General features: G+C 36.9%; 1 protein-coding gene across 8 annotated transcripts in view; it reads right to left on the reverse strand.

Annotated features, from left to right (window-relative positions):
* Nucleotides 1-23,440, reverse strand: part of trim9 (tripartite motif containing 9) — a 41,394-nt gene extending 17,954 nt beyond the window's left edge. For 5 of the 8 annotated variants that reach the window (XR_015504972.1, XR_015504971.1, XM_087277606.1 and 2 more), the window contains exons 1-5: nucleotides 22,491-23,440; nucleotides 10,800-10,895; nucleotides 10,579-10,701; nucleotides 2,947-3,057; nucleotides 177-330 (exon numbers count right to left, since the gene is read on the reverse strand). Coding sequence is in view for 4 of the 8 variants with exons in the window: in XM_087277606.1 (XP_087133732.1) it covers nucleotides 177-330; nucleotides 2,947-3,057; nucleotides 10,579-10,701; nucleotides 10,800-10,895; nucleotides 22,491-23,330 (1,324 nt within the window). In the remaining 4 variants the exon portion in view is untranslated. 8 annotated transcript variants of the gene reach the window in all.
* Nucleotides 23,441-24,808: the final 1,368 nt, after the last annotated feature.

Consider the following 24,808-nt stretch of genomic DNA (forward strand, 5'->3'; position numbering starts at 1 on the left):
ATGAATTCTTATTACTGAAATGATTGCCGCAAAAAGCATTAACTAACTGCTGCATGGGACAGAAATGCATATATAATGAGTTGCATTTGTAGCCATTAATATTGCACAATACCCAAGAACCCACAGACCTCATTCATTTACAAACTATGCTGAAACAGACAGACAGATTGGCTCACCCTTCATCTGCACAAAGTCTAGCTGGTGTATGGTCTGCAGCAGAGGCCCGCTGTCCAGCGTCAGGTCAAAGTCACTGCTCATGCGGGGGGTCAGAGAGCCTTTCCCCCACTGATTCTCAGTCATATGGACCCGTCTGATCAGAGCATCCGAAATCTGCATTCAGAATACATTACACGCTATTAAGTCACATTAATGAAGTACTGCCCTTATGTAAATGCATGACCTTCTGTTCATTTAATAAGAGTCCTCGGAGCTGGAATCCGTCTGTGATCAGGAAAGTTTTGAAAGGCGAAGGTGTCATTGAGAAGAAGTTTGGAAAAACACACTCTTCACACAAACTTTTTACATATTTATGAGGAATTGATGAGCCTTTTAATGAATGCTAATGGATAAGCAGTGTTATGTTTATATTTCAGGTATCATTCTTTTGGAATTAATAAATGGCTCTGGATTATCACAGATGCTTCACAGCAAGAATAAGGCCGCTGGTTTGAGTCCCAGCTGGGTCAGTTGGCATTTCTATGTGGAGTTTGTATGTTCTCTCCGTGTTTGCGTGGGTTTCCTTCACTGTCCAAAGACATGCGCTATAGGTGAATTGGGTGAACTAAAAAAATTGGCCATAGTGCATGAGTGTGTGTGTGTGAATGTGAGTGTGAGTGTGAGTGGGCTTTTCTCAACACTGGGTTGCAGCTTAAAGGGCATCTTCTGTGTAAAAAATATGCCGGAATAGTCTGCTGTTCATTCCACTGTGGTGACCCCTGATAAATAAGGGACTAAGCCGAAGGAAAATGAATGAATGAATGTACAAAGTTCCACAATGAAATCATTAGCATATGTGATAATATCACACTGGCTTGCAAGCAATTTCTGCACAATATTCACAACAACAATGTCTATTATGACTTTCAAATTCTGGCCAATATAGATAAGCCACCTAATTTTATGCTATGGTTATAACTGATAAATGTCTGATATATAAATATAGATAAATTGGGAAAATTATACAGTTAAAAATAACAGCTGACCTGTATTCTAATTTTATAAAAACACTACAGTGTACAACAATTTTTACATGTTAAATAAAACACTATATGTTAAAACTAAAACATTTTCAAAATTTGTGAATTCAAAGTGAATTCAGACATTCCAAGATTATTTCTTAGTTTTTTAAATTTAATTTCTTTTTAAAGGGAAACAATCAAAAGTAAACCTCAAATTATAAAACTAAATGTATACATCAGTTCTGTCTGGTTCTTGAATCTGATAGCCGTGCGATATTCTGCTAGTAACAGCACTGGTGCAGGCTCTTTACCCATTACTTCGCCCACATACAGCAACAAGCAGAGGACACTCTACAGTTTGACAAATATTGCTGCTTTTGTGCAACATACTGTACTTTTAAGGCTTTTTGTAAATGTAGTTGTTTAGATTGCAACTATGCAGTTTATTTATAAGGATAGTACCTATTTTAAAATATTTATAATTTCTTAGAGACAGCTTGTCAGCGGCCATTAGCCTGTCACTGAGTAGGCCCAAGACGGTTGACGATGTTCATCCATAAGATTGAGACAGAGACCGCATAACAAGCCCTTACATGAGGAAAAACCCAAAGAAATTTTAAACTACTGCTGATCAAATCATTATAAAACTGGTAGGTGACTTTTTAAGTTGATCACTCTATTTCGTATGTTGTAGTGCTGTATTTACACCACAGTAACTGTAGTGTGTTGAGTGTTAGATGGCACTCATCTTAAGATCAAAAAACTGGAGATGGCCATCTGTTTCTAATGAGTCTCCTGTTTTCATTACTGCAGACTAGTTTAGTAAACAGAAAGAAGGAAGAAATGCCCGCATGTGTTTACTGTTTTAGTTATCACAAAGACAACAGTAATCTGGTAGTGATTGTATTGCTTCAGCTTTTTCTGGATTAATTATTGTGATCTCCTAATTGCAACAGAGAAATACTGGGAAATCTCTAGACTGATAGCATTTCATGCCGTTCAACTTTATAATCTTAAAATATGAGCAAAATCAGCTGTTTTGTCATCACTTTAGACATTACGCTAGAAAATCATTCAAATACTAGATCTAAAGTGACATTGGTGAAATTAGCCACTGCGTCAGCTGTTCTGACGTCAGCTGCAGATGTAAATGAATGGCGTGAAAGAAAGTAGCTCCTCTTACAAAATGATTTTGAGACTCTCTGTGTTTGATTTTCTTTTTTTTTATACACGATTGTGTGGTCGAGCTGTTGTATAAACGCAATTTCACACTCGTAGCAGTGCGATGTGGCTGTATATCATCACTGGTGGGATCTCCCAGCAGTGCAGATTTACAGCCACATCGCACTGCTACTCGTGTGATATTGCTCACATACAACATGAATGCGTAAATTAATTTAAGATTAACTGAAGGTCCAACATTATAAAATATTCTGTTTTAACAATATGTTTGCAAGAATTAACTTAAATCATTGCAAAGACAAATTTAAAATTTAGTCAATAAAGTTTGCTAAAATAAATCTTTTCTGCAGTACTCTCTGATGAAAGATCTACTAGACAATAGGACTTTCAGAAAAGCAGTCTAAATCCAAAAATCCAATTAGATTCATGTCAAATTGATCGTGATCTTTGTACACCTTTAAAATGGGCCTTATACTTTCCTATCCATTAGAAGTTATGTCAGATCTTTCTCTATTGTATATGAGCTCTAACTTTCAGCCAGCATCAGCAGATAAGCTTGGTTAGTGTGATGTTAAATGTCTCGGACCTGCAGGAAGCCGCTGGGATCGTTCTCTTTGATAACCTCCAGACAGTACTCCATTAGTCCTGTGGTCTGCCTCAACTTCACCGTGCAGTGCGAGATCTGATCACGAACCACCTGAGAAAAAAAACAAAAAACAAGATGAAACGGCAGAAAGAAAAGAGAAAGAGAATGAATCTGTGATAGTGGTGCTGAGGCTGAGTTGCTAAGCAACAGCAGGACCATTTCTAAGCATCCTCTCTGAGCAGCAACACACATCACTGACCTTTAACACACACACACACACACACACACACACACACACACACACACACACACACACACACACACACACACAAAACCCCCCAATACTACTAAAACCCATCAGCAATGGAATTTTTTAATGGAATGCTAGTGTCTGTAAGTGTCCCTCCTACCTCTACTTAAACATATCAGCCATATCTTCTTTACATGATACGCATGTACACACATGAGTCCTCTAAGAGAATCTAACTATAGTGAAATGATTCCAACATAGAGCACTACGAGATCCATTCAAATGCAGAATGAGACCGAAGCAGACAGAACTATTCTAATATTGACAGACTGGAAAGGGTGGTGGGTGGACGTGACTTACAGTTTAAACCAGCAAAGACAGACCTTATGCTGGGCTCACAATAAACACAGAGCATTGCATCACTCACTCTATTGGGGGATGATTTTTGTGAAACTTCTGGTCAAGTGTAATTATTTGCATTTGTTTGAAAGACGCAATTTAGGTGAATTCTGCGCACTTACGTCAAACATTTTATGCATTATGTCATTCATGCTGCCTTTTGAAAATTTGCACAAATTTTTGCACATTTGCATTGACTTCGTATGTAATCTACACATATACTGTACCTAATTTTGCATGTGGTGTGAATCCAGCATTAAATTTAAAGTCTTTATTAATTAAAAATTGACAATGTTTATTTTACGTGCGCACATTATTAGTTTTAAAGGAACACTCCACCATTTTTTGGAAACAGGCTCATTTTACAAGTTATGCCTAGAGTTAAACAGCTGCGTTTTCCATTCAGTCAATCTCCAGGTCTGGCGGGAGAACTTTTAGCACCTTAGCATAAATCATTGAAGTGGTTTAGACCGTTAGCATCTTATTTAAAAAAGAGAGAGATTTTCCTATTCCAAACTTGACTCTTCTGTAGTTACATTGTGTAGTAAGACAAATAGAAAATTTGAAGTTGCTATTTTTAGATTAACATTGCTAGAAACTGTAATCTGATTCTGGCGTAATAATCAAGGAACTTTGCTGCCGTCATTTTTGGGGGAGCTATTGCTTAAAGACAAGATGCTTCAGATGGCCATTCTCCTCTGACCTCTGGCATCAACAAGGCATTTGTGCCCACAGAACTGCCACTCACCGGATATTTTCTCTCTTTCAGAGCATTATCTTTAAACCCTAGAGATGGTTGTGCGTGATAATCCCAGCAGATCAGCAGTTTCCGAAATACTCAGACCAGCCCGTCTGGCACCAACAACCATGCCACTTTCAATGTCACGTATGTCACCTTTCTTCCCCATTCTGATGCTCAGTGTGAAATGCAAAAGATCATCTTGATCATGTCTACCTGCCAAAACGTGTTGAGTTGCTGTCATGTAATTGGCTGATTAGAAATTTGCGTTAAAAAGCAGTTGCACAGGTATACCTAATAAGGTGGCCAGTAAGTGTACCGCATATCACCCATCATGTTTTCATAAAATTGAAAGTCAACAACATTTTAGCTGACTGTGCCGCCTGTCATCTTATCCAATCTGAAACAATGCTTTCTGACAGCTGAGAAAAATGGAACTTTCACATTTTCCTGAAAACTACTGATAGTTTAGGATGATGATGATGTCCAAGTGAACTCTGTTTCAAAGCTGCAGTCCGCAAAATGACACACAATCACAAAAAAATGTCATTTTGCAAGGACATTTACATAAAAAAAGTGAAAAAAATGCTGTGTCGTCTAACAGAACCACTGGACAAAGCTAGAAGCCCGGCATCTTTGTAGCCATGGAAACAGGCCTGTGGCACCATGGAGACCGGAGGAGAGAATAGGCCTATATATGATGCTGGCAAAAGCAACAATTCTCATATTCTACTCTTAGCAGAGGATATCAAGACCATTTTAGTACGTCAAATAGAACAGTAATATTAATGGACTAGACTATAGATAATAATAGTAATAATAATAAATAATAATATTAATATTAATATCAAACTGAGCGCAGTAATCATTCAAGTAAGCAAGTATAAATTACTATAAAATTGATAACATTCATTTATTCATTTTCTTTTCGGCTCAGTCCCTTTATTAACCCAGGGTCGCCACAGCAAAATGAACCGCCAACTTATCCAACATATATTTTACGCAGCGAATGCCCTTCCAGCTGCAACCCATCTCTGGGAAACATCCATACACACTCATTCACACTCGTACACTATGGACAATTTAGCCTACCCAATTCACCTGTACTGCATGCCTTTGGACTGTGGGGGAAACCGGAGCACCCGGAGGAAACCCATGCGAATGCAGGGAGAACATACAAACTCCACACAGAAACGTCAGCTGACCCAGTCGAGGCTCAAACCAGCGACCTTCTTGCTGTGAGGCAACAGCACTACCTACTGTGACACTGCGTCGCCTAAACATTTGATATAAAAATAGTTTATATAATTTTTTTATATTCTTAAATATTTTAAATTCTTTTTTTCTTCACAATTTTGAGTATAAATGTCACTGTATTTTTGTATAATTGCATAATAAATGTTAAATAATTTCACTAAAAGCTAAAACCCAAATGCTTTTAAAATGCTTGTGAATTTAAGCATTGCAAACATTGTACAGTACTTAATAAGATGTTAATTAATTAAATTACTTAATATGTTTATGAAAAATGACTGTTATTCAAATTAATCATTCATTTTCTTGTCGGCTTAGTCCCTTTATTAATCCAGGGTCGCCACAGCGGAACGAACCGCCGTTATTCAAATTAATCAAATATTTTTTATTTAGATTTTGCATAAATAAATAAAAAAATGATCAAAAAAGAAATGTACATTTATATTCATTGTGGGCGACACGATGGCTCAGTGGTCAGCACTGTCACCTCACAGCAAGAAGGTCGCTGGTTCGAGTCCCGGCTTGGTCAGTTGGCATTTCTGTGTGGAGTTTGCACGTTCTCCCTGTATTCGCGTGGGTTTCCTCTGGGTACTCCGGTTTACCCCACAGTTCAAAGACATGGAGTAAATGTGAATTAAATCAACTGTAGTGTAAGTGTGTGAATTAGAGTGTATGGGTGTTTCCCAGTGATGGGCTGCAGCTGGAAGGGCATCTGCTGCGTAAAACATATGCTGGAGCTGGATAAGTTGGTTCCGCTGTGGCGACCCTAGATTAATAAAGGGACTAAGCCGAAGGAAATAAATTAATGAATGTTATACACCATAGCTGAGTCGACTTAAAAAATTAAATAGTTGATTTTTTTTAATGTTTTTAATTTTATATGTTATTTTTTAACAATTTTAAAATCAAATTTAAAATCACTGTATTTTTGTATAAATATTTTTTTAAATTATCATTAAAAGCTAAAATTCAAATGCTTTTAAAATGCAAGTGAATTTAGGCATTATATAAATTATATAGTATAACAATTATGTTAATTAATACAATTATTATTGAATTTGTTTATTATTAAAACTTATATTAAAGTGTATGAAATATTTTTTATTTAGTAATTAGACTAAATTAGTCAAAAAACATACATTTATATTTATTGTGAGATTATCATGTTTTTTTTTTCTTAATTTAACAATTGTTTTTTACTTCTCATCAATTGTAATCCAATGTTTAAAGTAAGAGAAATCTACTGACCCTGAGCCATTTGTTTAAAACCGGATTTTCTCTCATTTTATTGACCAACGAGTAAAGAAAGCACTTTGACAAATTACAGAAAGGATGATCAAAAAATAATCATATTTCATTAGATTATGTATGCATTTTAGTCTTGAAACGACTAGAGCCAACAAACCAGAAACACGTCATTACACTATTGGGCAGATTTTGGTCCTTGGCTGCATTCTTCAGCTGCATTTTAACCAGACAGAATGGCAGCAGACTAACTATAGGTGCAGCCAGTCTCACTGGAACTGCCTGAGATTCAGAGTCTTATTCAAGGACACAATGACTTGAGGTTAAACCTGTTCATAGCCCAGATTTTTAACCACTACACTGCGTTCTTTCCCTCTGTGGAAGAAAACCTTTTCATATGACACAGAAGCTTGGTTTTGAAACAGGCTGTTCTGACACGGCAACAATGGCTGATGATTAACCCTGCGCCTGCAGCTCTATTCTATATCCAACGCTGGCAGAAGAGACATTTAATGAATTTATAATGGGAAAACAGAAAGAAAAAAACTTAGTTTGACCGCCGGACATCTGTTGCTGTAATGCAAAATGTTAGCTAAACACATTTATTTATTGTAAACTGTTTGGTTTGTATTGATCTACCGAGGTCAACGTATAACATTATCCAGACTTTTACACCCAAAACATAATCATTTAGAAGTAAAAGGCAATTTTCTGTCATGTTTTCATTCCCTTCATCACGAAACATTGTTTGAATAAGCATGGCAGATTGTAGACTCGGAAGTAAACACCCGCTGCTATGAATGGCTAACATTTTTTGCATATTTAAATATTTGAAAGGACAGCCTTGGATTAACTTTGCTTTATAGACCACAATGGAAATAAGTTTTGTTTTTAAAGCTTTGTGATATCCTCGATTAATTAAGTGTATTCCCTTATGTTTTGTCAAATAAAAACAAAGAAAGAAAGAAAGCTGTTTAAGACCATGTAAACTTGTCCATCTGTATTTGACAGCTTACAACCTCCATAAGCATTAAGTATGTATAAAGCAATCTGTATAATAACAGAAAAAGCAATAGGGAACACATAATGAAAACAATTATTGACACTTTTGTCGTGCAATATTATTTTAAGGTCCAATATTGTCAGCACAACATCCCATTTTAGTTTCAAAATCATCCAAAATCCCCTACTTCCCTACTATTTAGTATGTGAAAAGCAGTATGTGAGATAAGTTAGTATGTCTGAATCCATAGTATTCGATAAAACAGGTGAGAAGTACAGAAATGACCTACTACTTTCTAAAGTGCACATCCAATGGACACTTTACTAACTATCGCATGAGGCCATGCGAAAGAATTTATAAATCGGAGTCAACAGTAAAGTGATGAAACTGACAGGTCACATGATACCAATAAAGGGCAGATGTACTGTAGTATGTACAAATTTCATTCATACTTCTCAAATCCAGACACTGTAAAAATTATCTGTAAATTAGCAGCTTTCTATATTTTGTGATTTTTATTTTTCCAAATTTATGTATGCATTATGGCACCTTAACCTCCAACAACTTTTAACTTTGAAAAGTTTGAAAAAGTGACTTTTATTAACATTTTTATTAGTTTAAAGTGATATATTTACTGGGTTGGTGTTGTAGATTACGATACAAAAACTAACCCAAGCTCATTTTGAAAAAGTGGCGCAATATACGTTTCTGCAGAGTGCCAAATAGTTTTTTGCAGTTTTTCCTTTCTCGAATCCACCAGAGGCTGCTGTTTACGCTTTTTGAGAACTCAAATTTTTCTCGAGAGTGCCATTTGTGCCTGCTATTCTCATGTAAATCCACTAGAGGCCGCTGTCAACTGACTGACTGACTGACCACTTTCCTCCTTTTCTAAACCCAACTAATAGTGTTTTTTAAAAGCACCGATTGACTCCCTAACCACTGCCCTAAACCCAACCGACCACAACCGAATCCCAAGCCTGATTTTTACCACATTTCCAGATTTTACCACATTTTCACCCTGTTATTTACTTGTTTATTTTATTTTTTGGATTTTGTTTTTGTGTTGCCTGTTTTCTGGAATAGTTCGTTGCTGGACTCGAACCCCGTCATCATGGTCAACTCCGCTCTGTGTCTCAAGTCCACCTAAATACATGGCAAGCTAACTGGATAAACTGGTAACAGCAGGAAATCCACCCTCATGGAAGTATTCAATCAGTTGGAAAGTGCGAAAAGGAACGGCATCAAACCGTCCTGTAGTGTTCACTTTAAAGATGAAATGCAGCCATACGTAGCTCTGGTTACATAATTCGTGATCTCCAGATATGTAAATAGGGCTACGTTTTCAGATTGAGCCTATGTCTACAAAAACCTTGTAATAAACTAGTAGTACGTTTTTTTTCTTACTCTACAGACTTATTTCTCTATATATTATATATATTTAAAATAATAAAATTAAAATAAAGGTCCCTTTGTCAAACTGTAGAGTTGAATTTTTAACATAAAAACTCAACAAAGCAGAGATCCAGGTCCCATAATGCAAGTCACAACCTTTTTAAAACTGTATTTACAGTGTTCTGTATTTACAATGTAATTTTCTAACAGCCATGTAGTAAGATCATATTAAAATATAGTACTTACACAAATACTGCAGTATGTGATTTTGGACTTCACAGTAAACAATTTTGTGCTTAACAGACGTCTAATAGACATCTAAACTTAGACAGCTTGGCTAAAACAAGGCTAAACTTGGGCTATGAGTTAAATCAAATAGACATCTAAGAAAAGCCCAAAACTAGACTAGTCGTCAAGTGGAGAGATTAGACAGACTTTATGTGTAGTCATTCATTTCTATTTATTTAATGACTAGGCTAGTTTTGGCCTATTCTTATGACTATACTGACAGCCCAGATTTAGCCTTGTTTTAGCCAAGACAACTATGTTTAGACGTTTTTAAGACATCTATTAGACATCTTTTAAAAACAAGAAATGCTTGCTGGATTGTTTGATCAAGTGATCAAATGACCAAGGTCTGATTGGCAGTCTGCAACTTTATATAAAGTTTTACTTCTCTTACTACTGATGAGTATTACTGAAAAATGACAAAGCATGAATCCCTTTGCATCGAATTTATTTATCACCTCTACTATTAACACATGTTGAAAAACCCTTAAGGTGCCGGTGACTAAACCTGCCAAGAAATCAAATTGTGGAATTTGGATGATTATCACCAGATCATATTCTCCAAAATAGCACACAGAGCTATCTTAATACCTGGCTCTGTTTACAGCTGGCATTAAGATGCATTTTGGCCAATCGGATCACAGACACAAATGACATCCCTTAATATTTCAGAATTAGGTCAGCCGGTGGAAAGTAGGCATATTTTGTATCTTTTTGAATGCAATCAACCACATGAGGGTTCACTACCTTATATAAAAGGAATTTGCTTTAATGTATAGTCAAATACTTCGGCCTGGAAGTGATACAAACAATTCAGATGCTACAAAGTATATTTGAGAAAATTAAAACGTGCTCCTTCTTTGACTTTAAATGCCAGTACACCTTTTATAGATCTCAATAGCCAAATGACGGACCCTTAAAATAGCTAAATATGGAACAATATCACTAGAGACCATAGATGTCTATGCACCCAGCGTTTCATTTCACTACAGTTCTTAAAATTGTCATACACAGCTTTTATCTGAAAGATAATCTTTGAGAAAGTTGTGTGTTTGCGCTTACTGAGAGTTTGTGTTCATGTTCTTTGGTTACTCTGCTGAGAAGCTGTGCTTTCCTGCGGTTCAGAGCTTCAATCAGAGCATCACACTGGGCCACCAAACACGCCTCAAATTCAACTCCGTTCTCCTGAAACACACCATCAGGAAAGAATCAGATCATTATAAAGGTTTGATATTGCACTGCATTGGTGCGAGTGTGTAAGTGTTAGTGCATGCGTGTTGTACCTGTATGTGTTGGACCATATTTCTGAGCTGCACCAGGAACTCTTTAGCCTCTGTGGCCCGATCAGACAGAACATTCAGTGCTTGAGAGAGTTGTCCCTGAAAACATGAAGACAGAGAGAGATGAGACATACAGACTATAGTGTAAAGAGTGTAATATTTCTGTGGAAAACATGATGTAAGATTAATAGAAAGTACATTAAAGCGGACTTGAAAACGATTTAATAAAGAGTGATAATCACCAAATGCTCTGGTTTTTAAATCTTTCTAAATAACTGTTTTTCTAAATCTAGTCTACACTATATGTTTATTTGTTTTCTTGTCGGCTTAGTCCCTTTATTAATCCGGGGTCGCCACAGTGCAATGAACCGCCAACTTATCCAGCAAGTTTTTACGCAGCGGATGCCCTTCCAGCCGCAACCCATCTCTGGGAATCATCCACACATACATTCACACTCATACACTATGAACAATTTAGCCTACCCAATTCACCTCATGTCTGTGGACTGTGGGGGAAACCGGAGCACCCGGAGGAAACCCATGCGAAGGCAGGAAGAACATGCAAACTCCACACAGAAACGTCAACTGAGCCGAGGTTCAAACCAGCGACCCAGCGACCTTCTTGCTGTGAGGCGACAGCACTACCTACTGCGCCACTGCCTCGCCCCCACTATATGTTATATATGTTAAAAATATGCAAGATCACGTTAACATGATTCGATTACATGGAAATAATGCCCCAAGTAATGTTGGTGTGCTTAAAATGATATAAATATACTATGCTAATGACATAAAACATGTTAAATCATGTTAGCAGCATGCTACATATGTTTACATCTGTTGAAATTTGCTAATTTAAAATTAATGTTAGCAATATGTTAAAAACTTTAAAAAACTATCTATCTATCTATCTATCTATCTATCTATCTATCTATCTATCTATCTATCTATCTATCTATCTATCTATCTATCTATCTATCTATCTATCTATCTATCTATCTATCTATCAGCTGGAAAAACATGCCAATTTTTAGCAATAAGATGTTACTAATCTCATGCAGGATCATGTTAACAACATTCCAAAACATGCAACCATTGTCCCAAATCATGTTGACATGCTAGAAAATGCTATAGTGTTCAATGCTAACAACTTGATAAAAACATGCTAGCCATGGGCTAAATCATGTTACAGTTTTTCTCAGTGGCTTTGATGCATTTCTCACAAGACTATTTACATTTGCTCAACAGATAATGCATTTGTCAAAACAATTAATACAAACTGCAAAACCTAGTAGATAACCTGCAAAAGTGTGTCACTTGCTCAAAATGGAGAGCTCATTCCTCAAAAGCAAGTACTGATGCCAATGAAAGTGTCAGTGTCATCAAGATGAAAAATCCTGACACCATTGTTTATAAACAATATGGCTTTGTCATGTTTTCATTATTACATTTTTTTCCAATAAGGTTTTGGTGACACTTCCTGAAAATGCTCAAGACAGCACTATATTCTATTTGCACAGCCATTTGAAAACTACAGTAAAGTTAGACATCACTGCATTTAGTGAGGTATCTAAGTTTAAGACACTGAATATGTACAGTATGTTTCACATTTTTACTGCATTTGCTCTTCGCAATTCTAATTTATTCACAGCATTGTGCAAAAGAATAAATACACCCTTATTTACAACAAACATAAATGTCCTTTGGGCAGAGCTGTACACAACTGTAAACAATATTGCAGTATAAATTGGAACTGAATCTACAACATCTGTAAATCATTCATGAAATTGTTCAATTTAGAAAACATTTTCAGAAAAAAAAAAGATTAAATTTTTTAAATAAAATTTGTTTAACAGATTTTGACAACTAGTTCAACATTTATATATGTAATGACTTAAGTAGTGAAATGAGGACTATTAGTTTTATGGAATGACTTTTCAGCATTTACAAGTTTAGTTAATTTTGACAGACAAGACATAAGCAAATGATCATGTTATAAACAGCAGAGAGTTGTATGAAAGCAATTAATGAATGTCCAAAAGCATTTGTAATTTGTTGAAAGGAATGAGAAACTGCTACTATGCTTTGCACAAATGGCTAATTGTTTTGAGAAATGCATTAACTGTTGTGCAAATGTAAATAGTGTTGTGAGAAATGGACCAAAGCCACTGAGAAAAACATGCATCTATATATTAATTAGAATCAAAGTTTTTAAAAGTGGCTCTTAGTTAACATTATACTAAAATATGATAGCAGAATCATGTTAAAACTACTTTAAACTTTCATACGTTTGTTTATTTTGATTATTAAAAACAATAATTTCTCATATTTTGTTCATGTAATTCATTTTAATCCTCTTAACAATTTCACATTAAACACCTTTAGCAGTTTAACAATGCTATAATGGGAAATCAGTGCTCAACGCGAAATGTGTATAGAAAGTAAAGAGAGCAAGTGACATAATTTGCGAGAGGTTAGTCATTAAATCTGTCATTTGGAGAGTGGGTGAGAACGGGAAGAGGAGTTAATGTGCGTATGTGTGTGCGTCAGGCTTAGTAAAACGATGGAGCTTTGGAGTGGGAAAAATATCCCATTATAAATGTTCGAGCATTGCTATGACAACCATCCGCCAAGAGACCTCCACTTTCATTTGTGGTCTGTTCTCAAACGAGGAACAAAAATGGCAGAACAAGGGCTGAAACTCACTGCTCCAAATTTTCTTCTATGGCCTACATACTACATTAAAGCCTATACACTACAGAGGCCTACATGTGACAGCCTTACACACTAAAGCCCAGCACATTACAGCATTACTCACACCCACAGCACTACACATCAGCACACTAACACCTACAATGAGAGTCATATAATGAGAGCCCAGCAGGGGCAGTGTTACAGAAACATACTATATTTATGTCTTTGTCATACAGAATAGCTAAAATCATCTGATAAGACAGGACTCTCTAGAAGTCAGGATGCAATAAGGACACCATTGCCACACACAGTACCAGTTTACCCTTTATCAGGCAGAAAACATGGTAATTAACTTCTTTTTGACATTATGTTACAATATACTCTTATAAGCCATAAAAGACTTTAAAACACTGTAATAACCTCAAGTGTTACAGAAACATACTATATTTATGTCTTTTGTTGTATATGATGGCTAAAATCACCAGATAAAGAACTCTCTAGAGTTAGGATGCAGTAAGGACACCATTGCCACATACAGCACCCATTAGTTAATTCTTTATCAAGCAAAGAATGGTAATTATTTTTATTGATTACATTACAATATAATTTTTTAACCCTTAAAAGACTTTAAAATATTTTAATAACCTCATGTGTTGCAGAAACATACTATATTTATGTCTTTTGTCATCAATGATATAGCTAAAATCACCAGATAAGAAAGAACTCTAGCGTTTGGCTGCAATAAGGACACCATTGCCACATACGGTATTCATTAGTTAACCCTTTACCAGGCAAAAAACGATGGTTATTAACATCATATTGAGATTGATTACATTTCAATATACTCTTTTAAGCCATAAAATACTTCAAAATACTGTAATAACCTCAAGTGTTACAGAAACATATATTTATGTCTTTTGTTGTAAATGATAGCTAAAATCACCAGATATAGAGGACACCATTGCCTCATAAAGTACCCATAAGTTAACCCTTTATCAGGCAAAAAATGGTAATTAACATCATTTTGACATTGATTACATTACAATATAATCTATTGAACCATAAAAGACTTTGAAATACTGTAATAACCTTAAATGTTACAGAAACACAATATATCTATGTATTTGCAGTACGGACACCATTGCCACATACAATCCCCATTAGTTAACCCTTTATCAGGCAGTAAAACATGGTACTTCATTTTGACATTGATTATGTTACAATATAATCTTTTAAGTCATAAAAGTCTACAAAATATTGTAATAACCTCAAGTCGAATGTTATCGCTGGATTGAATGGGGGTTATCATTGGTTATCAGCTGATAGATATGGGCCAAACGGGGCCTTCTGGTGTTATCATCTATCCAAATGGTTAATCAGCTATACTCATACAGAAGGCTCCAGATCCAGATCTATTTCTACATTACTGTGACGGTTGGGTTTAGGGAAGGAGTAGACATTTATAAAATACAATTATTGGGAAATGTAATAAATAATATTAATAATTCTCATTGACTTCCGGCCGCAGCTATATGTGATCTATAAATGATTAACCATGCTGGATGAATGATACTAGTAGGCTCAGAAGGCCCCAACTGGCCCATATCTATCAGCTGATAACAACTGATAACGCCCACTCAATCGAGTGAAAACATTCAAATCGGCTGCTCAAGTAAAAGTCTTGCGGTTTTCCAATGACTATTTCAGTGAACGCCTTTTAAAGGGTTAAATAATCAAACAAACCAAACACTATAAAAAAACATTTTCAGTCTGCTGACTGTATTTTATAACTGTTGCAATATTCATTCATTCATTTTATTTTCGGCTTAGTTCCTTTATTAATATGGGGTCGCAACAGCGGAATGAACCACCGACTTATCGGTTGCCCTTCCAGCCTCAACCCATTACCGGGAAACATCCATACACACTCATTCACACACACTCTTTTACTCTACGGTCAATTTTAGCATACTCAATTCCCCTGTACCACATATCATTGGACTTGTGGGGGAAACTGGAGCACCTGGAGGAAACCCACACAAACACAGGGAGAACATGCAAACTCAGAAACGCCAACTGACCCAAACGAAGCTCGAACCAGCGACCTTCTTGCTGTAAAGCGAACGTGCTTCCCACTTAGCCACATCGTCACCCACTGATGCAATAATAAAAAAAAAAATCCAATCATCACTAACTCTGGCATTCCAGCAAATTAATTCGTTTATCCAATTTAAATGTTTCTATTCAGGAAATGTATGTAAAACAGTGCATATTTACCCATGTAATGCCTCACTTGTGTATATGAATATTACAGTTCAGAAAGACTTTTCAGTATTAAAAAAATAATCTATTTATTTACTTTAAATATGATTTGCACTATTGAGAAACCAATTTCAAAACCTTTCTTTTTTGGAAAGTAATCCATTTCGGTTTACAGTTTAAATAAGTGATCGTCGTGTCAGCTCATCTCATATGACACCTAGCTCTCTAGATATTTGGCAGACTAAAAAATATTTTTGCACAGTTGCAAAACTACTTGCTTGTACAAAGGTAGAGAAATCTGTCAGAGCATCAGTGCATCACAGGCCCAATTTCCTGCTTGCTGTGCAAGTGTGTTTGCATGTGACATGGAAAGATAGTTGGAGAAAAGAAGAGAAAGAGAAGCATATGGTGCCCTGAGGCTTCAGCAAAACTACAATCTGTTTAGTGAATGACTAGCAAGTGTCTGCAGTGCGGAAAGAGGCCATTTTCCTCTGATATGAGGCCAGCTCGCTAGTGTTCAGTGAAATAGCTACATATGGGACCAGTAGAGGACACTGATCCAAGATCTGCTTTGCGTGTGTACAGTATGCATGTGTGAGTGTGTGTATCTGTGTGTGTGTGTGTGTGTGTGTGTCCCAGGTGCTAAAAGGGGGAAGCCGTATTTGGGTCTGTCGTGATGCTTCTGCTGTCCCAGTTCAAACTGATATTATCAAGCCATAACATCACACTAGAAGAACGGATAGGAGAGGGTAGAGAGGGTAATGAAAACAGACTAAATAATGTAGAAATAAGCTGAAAAAAATCTTCTCTCCTTTACACAGAATTTGTGGAGAAAAATAAACAGGGGGGCTAATAAATCTGACTTCAACTGTATATATGTACTGTATGTTCTCATTATTTTTTAACACATCTATGGTTATGTGGTGGCACAGAGTTAGACCTCTTTCTTGACTTCACACAGAAACAGCAATGCGTGTGACATGAAATCACTTTGTTGTAGAGATGCTATTGGTTAAATGCCGGCAAAGTTGGAAACAGAAGCAGCTTGAATCGGAAATCGCGAGTATGTCTGCGGTCTGGAGGTATTATAAACATATTTATTTTCACTGTGAAGTTATTTCAGAACTGTCTGCATTCCAAACAGACACAAATGCACTCTTTAACTGTGGTCTCAGTCAAAGTTGGTATATTTTTGAAGGACAAAGACCTTGACTTTTTGGCAAATGCTCTAATTATTCTAACTAAACACATTCATGGATGCAAATTTGTAAAGGTGAAACCCCGCCTTATTGGATGGAGGAATGATCTGAAGATGTTTGTAAACTCTCTACACTTCATGAGGAACAGAAATGCCCTAAAGCTTTCACAAGCCTTGGACTCGTTTCTATTAGTTGAACGCTCCACTTTTATTTATTTATGTATTTTTGTTATGTTCCTATGTACTTTTATATCAAAACTAACACCATATCAGGGTTTCTACAGGTTTTCTACAGACCCTTTTAGGACCATTATGAATGAAAGTTTGGACTTTTACAGGGCTCAACACTTATGATTATTTTTAATGGCTCGGTTTGCCACAAAAACTAAACAAAACAAAGCAAATGTAATTATTTCTTAGCGATATACTTTAATCTGTCAAAGTAAAAAAAATTGTAGCTTTAAACACTATTTTCAACATAATAATTCTTTCTTTTTTTTTAAATGACCAGTTTAACATTGTTAAACGTATATTTACTGTAGAGGGAATTACATAAATAATCTAAAATATATTTTGGTTGGCTTTTGGTCCAAATTGATTGAGCATAACTTCTATTCAACCAAATGCATTTCTGTTCTAAAATCTTCAGTTTCATGTCTGTTTATAAATGTTATGTCTACTCGTTCTTATACTTCTGTAAATAGTTTTTGTATGAATGGAAGATATCGTAAAGGGATAAATTGCTCTGTTATTATCATGAGAAACTGTGTAATTGTTTTTAGACTTCTTTCCCTGATTTTACTAAGATGGATTGCTGGTGATTGGATGGATGTCGGTCTGATTGGGTAGCTTTACTTAGACGGAGGAAAATTAAGACCTGTTTAAAATAATTTAAGACATGCAACACAATATTTCAGTAAATGTAAGACTTTTTAAGGCCTAAAATTTTGTTTTTGCAATTTAGGACACTTAAGACCACTGTATAAAAAACAGCATTTTGTCTGATAATGTTTTTTTTTTTTATAACATTCTAAAAACAAATGATCATTAATGATCATTCATATATATAAATATTTATGTTCAACCCATATCTTCCGTTTCATTAAAATCACTCAAATAAAATGAATCTTTAAAAACATCAACCACTAAGTTTAAATCTTAAAAATGAATATCGATTTTCATACTGTTTTAATTATAGCACTTGTAGTAAAAGCTGAGCTTAGTGTTTAGTTTATTAAACATACAGTTGAAGTCAGAATTATTAGCCTGCATGTTTATTTCCCCCCAATTTTTTCAACACATTTCTAAACATATTAGTTTTAATAATTAATTTCTAATAACTGATTTACTTTATCTTTGTCATTTCGACAGTAAACAATATTTTACTAGATATTTTTCAAGACACTTCTATACAGTTTAAAGTGACATTTAAAGGCTTAACTAGGTTATTTAACTTAACTAGGCAGGTTAGGGTAATTAGGCAAGTTATTGTATAACAATGGTTTGTTCTGTAGACTATTGAAAAAAATTGCTTAAAGGGGCTAATAATATTGACCTTAAAATGTTTTTTAAAAAATTAAAAACTGCTTTTAATCTAGCCGAAATTAAACAATTACGACTTTCTGCAGTAGAAAAAACATTATCAGAGATACAGTGAAAATTTCCTTGCTCTGTTAAACATCATTTAAAAAATATTTAAAAAAGGAAATAAAAATCAAAGGGGGGCTAATAATTCTGACTTCAACTGTATGTTTAATATCATTCATGTATTGTTAATCTTCTACAACATGACATTAAAGATCAGCTAATCATATCACAGAATTCAAATATCAAAGCATACTTTTCTAAACAGGGAGATTAATGAACTGACGTAACCTGTAAGCGTGTTAAACCATGTGCTTATTGATCCATCATCTCCCTGACTGTTGCTTTCTCATGTTTATGGCTTCTGATTAAATGAAGTTGTCATGCTGAGGGGGTTTATTGCTAAATTAATCCACAGTTTATGAGGTGACACGTCAGGACTCTGAGAGAGAGAGACTCTTTCCTCATTCCTGGACTCTCCATTGGAAACGCTCTTTTCTCCTTCACCCAGACAGACAGTAAATCAGCTCTGCCTCACTGTATCATGTTGCTACAACAACCGGCCACAGTTATACACATTCCCGGAGGAATCCAGACACACACAGTTACGATGAGCATTAGGGTTGGCTGAATTCTCATCGACTGATATTTTGAGAGCGACACAACCTCAGCGGAGCACTTATAGCAGTGAATGTGCTTCTGCTGGTATCAGATACTCTTGTTGCGATTAATCGTGGAAGCTTTTGTCAATGCATATGGTATCATTACACTAAAATTATTAATTTAACAGGTATAATAAATAATACTTGGTGTTTTGCTTTAATGGAGATACATGTTCGGAGTAAAGAAATGCTTTAAACAAATTAGACTGCAAAATAATTATAAAGTACAATAAGTAACACTAAAGTCTCATTAGCAGTGGGGGTGAGAGTACTGAAAAGTTATACCATTGCTTGCCCAAAAATAGTGCAAGTAGAGTAAAAGTAACTGTTGTAAATATTACTCAAAGTATGAGTAAACAGTAGCCCTTTAAAAGTACTCAAGAGTAGTGAGTAATGAGTATCACGCTGTAAAAAGCTGATGTGTGTACATGTAAATTGTGGATGTGTGTAAACGTAACATTCTGTAATGTATTTAGTTATTGCCCAGCAGGCAGACAACGCTATAACACGTTAATATTAGGTTAGATTTAGGTTGCGACGTCAGGTGACTAATAATTCCATGTCTAGCCAGCGTCTAAGGACAATGGTATTTTGATGTCTAATAACGACATCAAATGACGTTGATATTTGGTTGATTTTAGGTTGTGTTGGAAAGTGACCAAAATCCAACGTCAAGCCAACATCTTAAACCAACATCACACTGATGTCAAATACTGATATTTATTCGTCAGGTATGGCAACCAAAATCCAACGTCTGATCGATGTCATAGTGGTAACATCCACACAGCATCAAGCAGTAACATCATTAGACGTTGATATTTGGTTGATTTTAGGTTGGATGTTGGACATTGACGTCTGCCTCACATTGGGTTCTGACGTCAACCCTATTTTCATTTCAAACAAAATGCAACCTTCCCATGACGTTGGGGTACAACATCAATCTGACATCACGTTGACTTCTTGTGCCTGCTGAGTGTTTAAGGCCATTTCATACAGTAAACATACACCATTTTCTCATCAGTGACATGCATCTGAACAGTTTCTGGGTCAATGCGTGTAAAGATTTTGAACATTTTTTTGGACACTTTTTAATGCTTCCAAACAGTTTGCTGCAATTATAAATCGCCCATGTCTTGAGGTAGTTCATTAGGATGCGTTTTACCTTCTGTGTGCGATTTGATTGGACAGGAATCACAGGACTGAATTTTCTAATCCCCATAGACAGGAAATAATAAAGTAGTGGCTGCAGGTTGAAGGAAAGTAGTGGAGTCAAAGTACCGATGGCACTAAAATTGTACTCAAGTGAAAGTAAAAGTACACATTTTTAAAACTACTGAGTAAATTACAATTTCCGAGAAAAACTACTCAATTACAGTAGCTTCAGTATTTGTAATTTTATACTTTACACCACTGCTCATTAGTAAATGTTAATTAATGCATTAAAATAAACAGTGAGAAATACCATATTATAGTTATATGTTAACCTGAATTTTATTAGTTATTAACTCTATTTAATAAACTGATACTGACTTCTGATTTTAAAGTACTATTAGGCATTACTAAGAAATTAACATCAACTAAAGCTTAATAAATGCTTTTGTGGTCATTAAATTGACGTTAAAGTAACTGATGTTAACAAATGGAGCCTTAAATGTACAGACTTAAACTAAATATCTTCAAACAGTCACAGAATTTTCACTGTTGTAGGCTAGATTAACCTGAGAATGGTGAAATACTGTAAATCACTTATTAAGTCTTCTTAAGTTTGCATTTGGTGCAGTTAAAAACAACTTCTAACACAACTAGTCAATAGTTATTCATTGTAATTTGAAGTGTCCATGATATCGATATTGTGCATGTTCGTTATCATGATATATTGAATATTGGCACATGTTTAGCACTTGCACTGTATGATCACAGAAGCCTTAAAGTCCACACCAGCCATGTATATGTTTGTCTTTTATACTTGATTTTCAATTGCTTTGGATTGTATCTGCAATCTAAGCTGGAGAGCTGGTGTTTTTCATTTGGCCTGAATCATGGCTGGTTGTGTCGTGCGCTGTGTTTTAATTAGACTGGCGGTGTCTCACCGATCACAGTGACAAGTCTTACTGCACTAAACATGACAGACCCTTTATAATAAAAGCAGAGCCCCCAGCCAACTGGAAATTACATTTATAACCATTTCAAAAAGGATTAAATCACTTTCAGCTGGTCAAACTAGCAGACCTCATTGCTGACCAGTTAAACCAACTGATGACCAGTCTCGTATAAGATGTGTAAACCAGGTTGTCCATCAGGCTAAACCAGTTTGCTAGATTAAAGCTCAAGATGTTTTTGGTCATAATCATTAGAGATTGTTTTTAATTAATGTACAACAGCCTCAATCAGTTTCCCCATCTTGCACTACACATGACAGACAGACTCCTTACACTAAACCATGTGCTGATATAAAACATGTAAGCTGGTTTTAGATGATTTCAAAAGGTTTTAATGTACTTTGCAATGGTCAAGCTGCAGGATGGCTTGCTGACCAGCTAAACTGACTAGTTTGCCCAGGTTGTAAGATATTTAAACCATGTCCAACTCTTGAGACCTGCCTAAACTGGTAAAACTATGTAGTTCAATAAGATTTGGTTTACAGTGATTTTTTAAATAAATTAAATTCCCAATCAGTTTTCATAAATTTTGCGGGGTGACTTACTGGCAGATCCTTTAAACTAAAAGAGATAACATTTAGACTGGTTTTAGGTCATTTTAAATGGGTTTAGGACACTGCCCAAGTGGTCAGGCTAAGCAAGAACAGTCTAGGCTGTGAGACATCTAAACTGGGCTGTCCATTAAACTAACAAGGCCATAAAAAAAAACCAAGGTGTTCAGCCTGTTGAAAAAAAAAAAAACGCTGCTCAGGTTTGCTGACCAATTTAGGGACCAGCTAAAGTAATCGATGTTTGGTCTGTCCAGACATCTAGACCAAGATGTTCTACGAAACCACTGATACATGCTTTTTTTGGCCAGCTGGCACCTAGCATGAATTGGCTAATAAATAAAATACTTCAATCCGTCTCTCCAACTTGGGCAGATAAACATGACAGACTGCTAAAACTAATGAGAATAAAACATTTAGGCTGGTTTTATCTAGTTTAGACCAGCTAAAACAACAACTGCTGCAACATCTCTAAATCAGGGTGTTCATCAGTGAGACCAGGCCAAACAAGTTAGTTGGAGATGCATTCTTTAGTCATCATGAGGTATACATTGTAGTAAATAAATAACTTCATCCAGTTTCCCCACCTTGTGGAGCTTCCACATGGCTCCCAGCGCTTTGACCTCATGGGTGGAGTGTTTGCCGTCCTCCAGACACTGGTAGCACACGGGGGTCTTACATTGGACACAGTACATACTCAGGTTTTCCAGCTCGTGCTCGGTGCAGGTGGAGATTTTCCGCGGGCTCGCGCGGCGGCTGATTCTGCCTTGCGCCGGCGGCACGAGCCGGTGTTTGGCCAACGGGCCTCGGGGAGGGTGGCACCGGAGGCGGCAGGGGTCGCAATAAAACACGTCGCACTGCTCGCACATGACAGTCGCCTCGCGGGGGCTCTTTTCGCACAGTTGACACTTGAGCGCGGCGGCTTTGCTCTGCTGATACCGGTCCACCACCCCCTCCAAAACGCGGTTCTTGGGGAACCCCCGGAGCCCCCTGTCGTCCAGCGTCAGGCTGCGGTGGCACTGCGGGCAGGTGAGGCAGGAGTTCCGTGGGACTGGCGGCAGGACGCCGGTGTGAGGCAGCAGGTGGTGTTGCGCCTGCTGTGGAGGAGGCATTGAAGGAGGGAAAACACGCACGCCGTTGGGGGACTTCTGGCAAGGGGTGGTCGGTGCGCTCACGAACCCGCCGTAAGAGCCGTATCCGCTGTCCGCCTCGCTGTACAGACTCATCTTATCCAGGTCTAAGTAATCATAATCGGAGACCCCGGAGCCGGACGCGCGGCTGCTTTGCGGGGATTCGGCGTCGGGCGTCTGTACCAGGATGTTTCTCGCGCAGGCCAGGCAAATATTATGCGAGCAGGGCAGGATGATCGGCTCGCGGAAAAATGAGCCGCACACCGGGCATTTTAACTCCTCTTCCATTTCATCCATTTTGTCTTTCAAACCGGAATCGGAGACTTCCTATAAACAAACACGGAATATCCCCGGCGACAGCAGCGGCTCTGTGCGGACGCGTCTCCTTCGCGCTCTCCGTCCTGTGCACCGGAGGATAGAGGAGGGGGCGGTATAAATTCGGTGGGCGTAGGCTGACTCCAGCACTGGTGCACGAGCGCCAACAGCTACTGCATAAAATCGCTGTCAGTTTATGTGATGAGCTCCGGGAATCCAATCATGCTGATGATGCGAAGTGTGGCAGAGGTACTTGATGAATTTGAGACACAGCCAATGTTTGTGTTGGTGCACCTGCTCCCACAACGCGGCTGATTTTCCTATCCCTCAACGTTTAGGCAAAGGTGTGTTTATTGTCACGAGTCAGTGTTCAGCTGTAGTGTTTGACAGCAGAAAATGTTGGAGCTAAATCTGAAATGTTCTCTCCTAATTGCTGGGGGATGATAATTGCCTTCAGCTGAATTTCCATGGTAACCAAAGAGGGGGCAGATAGAGAAATAGTACCAAAGAGAAAATCTGTTCAACATTTTCCGCCAGATTCGATCTGTACCCTCTGAGATAAGAGCGCTAAAGTCAGTTTTGGGAATTGAAAACACAGTTCTGAAAGGCTCTTTACTGTATAGTGGAAAAGGATAATCAGTGTAATTGAAATCCGACTAATAAGCAGAACTAATTCGGGTCTTTGGGGGACCAAAAATGATTCTTCTTCCATAAAAAAAAAATAAATAAATAAATAAATAAATAAAAAAATAAAAAAAACTGTTAATCCCACGCTAGTTGAACTATGTATTGTCCATAATTGCATACTTGGACACTTTGTAATGTCCCATCACACAATTCAAAAGCATAAATAAATGGAAAAACTCTGAACTCAGATGAGCAGTTTTAAAGAAGACTGATGATGTTCACAAATATAAAGGTTATTTATTACCTGGCATCTTCAATCTTAAAAATAAAAAATTATTGGCATTGATCCTTACACGAAGAATATTTAACATCCACTGAACATTTCAGTTCAACAAAAGGTTCTTTAAATGTGCAGTATATAAGTTTGACACCCAGTGATTGATCTATATAGATCAGGGGTCACCAATCTCGTTCCTGGAGGTCCGGTGCCCTGCAGGGTTTAGCTCCAACTTCCCTTAACACACCTGTTTGGGTATTTCAAGTATACCTAGTACGACCTTGATTAGCTTGTTCAGGTTTGTTTAATTAGGGTTGGAGCTAAAATCTGCAGGACGCCGGACCTCCAGGAACAAGTTTGGTGATCCCTGATCTAGATATTACAATCCGGGATCAAAACAAATGCAAGAGCAGGTTGCCAGATCGATGCCCAACAGGAGCGAGTCTCACAATCAAGCCTAAAGGCTGATTTAAACCGTGTTCTAAATAAGAGCAGCGGCACATGATAGAAGGAATATTTTCCATATTAAAAGAAGTTTTTGTTATAATCAACACGT

The sequence above is a fragment of the Danio rerio genome, chromosome 13 (genome assembly GCF_052040795.2).
Source record: "Danio rerio strain M-AB ecotype USA chromosome 13, GRCz13ab, whole genome shotgun sequence".
NCBI lineage: Eukaryota > Metazoa > Chordata > Actinopteri > Cypriniformes > Danionidae > Danio > Danio rerio.